The 3,793-nt window shown below is 33.5% G+C and overlaps 1 protein-coding gene across 1 annotated transcript; it reads right to left on the reverse strand.

Moving 5' to 3' along the window:
* Positions 1-1,558: 1,558 nt before the first annotated feature.
* LOC113351176 lies at positions 1,559-2,183 on the reverse strand. The gene is made up of 2 exons (XM_026595210.1): positions 2,025-2,183; positions 1,559-1,924 (listed from the first exon to the last, which is right to left on the reverse strand). Exons 1-2 carry the CDS (start codon positions 2,181-2,183, stop codon positions 1,559-1,561), a joined length of 525 nt encoding a protein of 174 aa, XP_026450995.1.
* Between the last annotated feature and the right edge of the window lie 1,610 nt (positions 2,184-3,793).

A 3,793-nucleotide genomic window follows, 5' to 3' on the forward strand; every position in this document is an offset into this window, starting at 1 on the left:
TCAATTTTTCTAAAAGGTTGCCCTTTGTCCCGGTATGATGGAAATATGACATCACATGCATCATGTTCATCGATATGTAGGAATAATGACGTCGGTGAAGTTAGAGCATTTGTTATATAAGGTTGGAAGGATTCATAGATTAGATGGGGATACCGTATACATCAAACCAGTTTGATCGAAAACAGATGGAGGAAATAACAGTATCGAGGCTAATTGGGTTGCATGAATGAAAAATATTAAAATCCATGTGCCAATCAAATACCACTTGCAAAACAAAAGTATAGAAAAGAGATGGACCAGGTCAACTCGTTTGAGAGTTCCAACGATTAATATAAAAAATTGTTTTAATCTACAGAATTATTATCTAGCTTTATTGTTTGTAGAATGAGTCTTTTAAGGAACAGATTCACAAATTTTACAAGCTTGTGCTTATCAATAGAATGAACGCCATGGTTGCGAGGGGAACGGATGTTATGCCGTTGTGAAACGAAAAGAATAAAATGCATACTCATAGGGAAAGTAATTGGTGGAGAAAAAAGGTAAAAAAAAAGAAAAGAAATACAATGGTTATGCGGTAATTGTTTGGTGCTAATTTTAATTTGTTAGCACGAAACCATTAGACTCTCGTGAACCTCCATAAGATCCTACTCGTATTAACTGGGATGGGTTTTGGAATTACTACCTTTATTCTCCCTTTTCTAAAATGGAAATCTTCACCCTTTTACAGTGGAGTACAGTTTAAATGAATGCTCTCGGGATGAAGAAAAAATATTCGTTCAGCGGGGTTATTTATTTATCGATAAATGCATTCGTTTATCGATAAACGATATTTATTCATTTAGACAATATTTTCTTAATTAAGAAGTTAAATTGTATAGGAGAAAATATACAAGTATATCTAGGAAATATTGGTCAAAATTCTTATCAATAATTCAATTAACATTCATTTTCTTTTGAATTAACTGGTGTCATTTCTAATTTAGATTTTAGAAATGTGATGGACGTAGAACATCTTTTGAACTATCCTAACGAGAATGATGCAGTTATGGAGTCTCCAACAGACGAAGAAATTATTGAGTCAGTAATAAATAATGAGAATGATCCTGAACCAGATGATAATAGCGTCGTACCAAATGTGTCATCTAAAGATGCTTTTCAAGCGATGGTCACTTTAAAAAATTACTTTCTATAACATGAGCAAAATATTCCATAAATTGTGCAAGCATTGCATAAAACTAAGGATACGATGCATTTTGGTTTGGGTGGAAGAACATATATTTTTATGTAGAATTTTCTGATAATGTATTTTGGTTTATTTATATATATAATTCAGTGATTATTCGTTTATATTTCTATAGTGCCTTGAAGGATCCAATTATTTTTATTCATTAATACATTAAGCGAGGTTATTCATTTATCACATTAAGCGAGGTTATTCATTTAAATTTTGTATGCCCAAGCCGCCAAATTTCTTTCTCCTACTAAGAACATCCCATTTAACCAAGTGAAGTTTCTTACCTCCTTTAATATCATGCCAAAGAAAGTACCTCATAAGCTTTTAAAGTCTCTGAATCACAGAATTAGGCATTTCAAACAATGACATATAGTACACGGGCAGACTAGATAAGACACTATTAATAAGAGTAACTTTTCCAACTCTAGATAAAAGAGGCTTTTTCCATCCAGCCAATTTAGCAGTGAATCTTTCAATTACTTTGTCCCATTTAGCAATGCTTCCACATTTATCACCCAATGGCAGCCCAAGATAAGTGGTAGGAAGAGAACCATGATAGTAGCCCAAAATAGAAGAAAAAATGGAGAGATCACCATCATAACCAACACCATAAATTTGACTCTTAGCAAAGTTAATTTTCAAACCAATGAGTAACTCAAAAGAAAGTAACACAAGTCTTAAATTTTTAACCTGCTCAACGTCAGCATCCATGAGACCGAAGTGTCATCTGCAAATTGAAAGTGACTAATTATTAAACCACCTGGCTTAACCCTGAAACCTGAAAGAATACCTTGATCCTGTGCTGTTTGATCATAAAATTTGAAACTTCACCAACTAACAGGAATAAGAAAGGTGAATTTGGATCACCTTGTCTAATTCCTTTTTTGCTTTTAAAATATCCAGCTGCACTGCCATTGATGAGAACTGAAATCTTGAGAATTCCACACATCTTCTAATCCAAGCCCTCTATTTAGAACCAAAACCCATCATAGAGAACATTTCATCAAGAAAATCCCAATTAACATGATCAAACGCCTTCTCAAAATCAATTTTGCAAAGAATACCAGGTTTACCACTTCTAATTCTAGAGTCAATTAATTCATTGGCTATCAACACACCATCAAGAATTTATCCATTTTTTATGAAAGTTGTCTGATTTTGAGATATAATAGAAGGGAGACAATGTTTGAACCTTTCAGCAATAATCTTAGAAACTATTTTATAAGCACCATGAACCAGACTTATAGGTCTTAAGTCTTTAATCTCTTCTAAAGTTTCCTTTTTAGGAATTAAAACTAAGAAAGTGTTTTTCAGCCTCCAATCAAGAAAATGTTTGTTATGCAATTCCTTAACAACATTCATGAAATCCAATTTTAAGACCTCCCAACACAGAAAATAAAAACTGATGGGAAAACCATCAGGTCCTGAAGCTTTATTTTGTCCAAGCAATTTAATGGCTCCAAGACATTCAATTTCATCAATTTCTCTCTCAAGTCAAGCATACATTTCATATGATATTTTAGAGAAATTCATACCTTCCATAGACACATTTCTTTGATTTTGAGATTGAAAGATATGTTGAAAGTGAGAGACAATTCCATTCTTGATTTCCTGCTCATCTGAAGTAAGCACCCCATTGACCTTAATGGAACCAATATAGCTTCTCCTTCTTCTGTCATTTGCAATCCTGTGAAAATATTTAGTGTTATTTTCAAAATCCTTAATATGAGTTACTCTTGATCTACATCTCCACTTATCAGCTCCAACAATGATTAACTTGCAATACTCTTGTCTAGCTTTCAATCTCTCCTCCCATTGAAGTTCTGTCAAGCCATTATTAGCATTCTCCACATCATAAAGGTATCAACAAAAATATTCTCCAGTTCTTCTAGCCTTTCTTTCAAAATTACCAAATTCAATCTTACTCAATTCTTTTAATTTTTGTTTGAGAAGTTGTAGTTTCTTGCAAAAGAAAAAACCTGCACTTCCAGAGACAACAAAAGAAGACCAAAAATTGCTAAAAATATCGATAAAATCGGGATGAGAAAGCCAAAAATACTCACAGCGGAATGGAGAAGGACCATGCTTCACACCATCATAGAGCAAGGCAATTGGATTGTGATCAGAACAAGGTCTTGTAAGGGACTGTTGAATAACTTGAGGATGCATAACTTCCCAGGAAGAAGAAATAAGAGTTCTATCTATTCTGCTTCTAATGGATTGAGACTGATTATTAGTACTGGTAAAAGTGGCACCAATAAGAGGCAAATCAATTAATTGATGCTTAGAAATGAAGCTATTGAATTTTCTCATGCCTGCAGTTTCCTCACCACCAGAAGATCTCTCATGAGTTTATCAAATTTCATTAAAATCACCACAAATGACCCCCATAAACATCTTACTTCTTCTATCTCCCTCCAAAATAACTTCAATTCATCAGTATTTGAGGCACAAGGAGCATATAAGAGTTATAAATTGTTTTACAGTGAATAGTGATTGAGTAAGGGCCTACGAGAGAATCCATGACTTGAATCTTGTCAGAGTTCCAAAGACACAAGA

The sequence above is a fragment of the Papaver somniferum genome, chromosome 2 (assembly GCF_003573695.1).
Source record: "Papaver somniferum cultivar HN1 chromosome 2, ASM357369v1, whole genome shotgun sequence".
Classification (NCBI taxonomy): domain Eukaryota; kingdom Viridiplantae; phylum Streptophyta; class Magnoliopsida; order Ranunculales; family Papaveraceae; genus Papaver; species Papaver somniferum.

Excerpts from the sequence above, each read along its gene's own strand:
- LOC113351176 (XM_026595210.1), bottom strand. The coding sequence starts at position 2,183 with ATGTGTGGAATTCTCAAGATTTCAGTTCTCATCAATGGCAGTGCAGCT. Across the intron at positions 1,925-2,024 it reads TCAAACAGCACAGGATCAAG|GTTAAAAATTTAAGACTTGT; the intron begins GTATTCTTTCAG and ends GACGTTGAGCAG.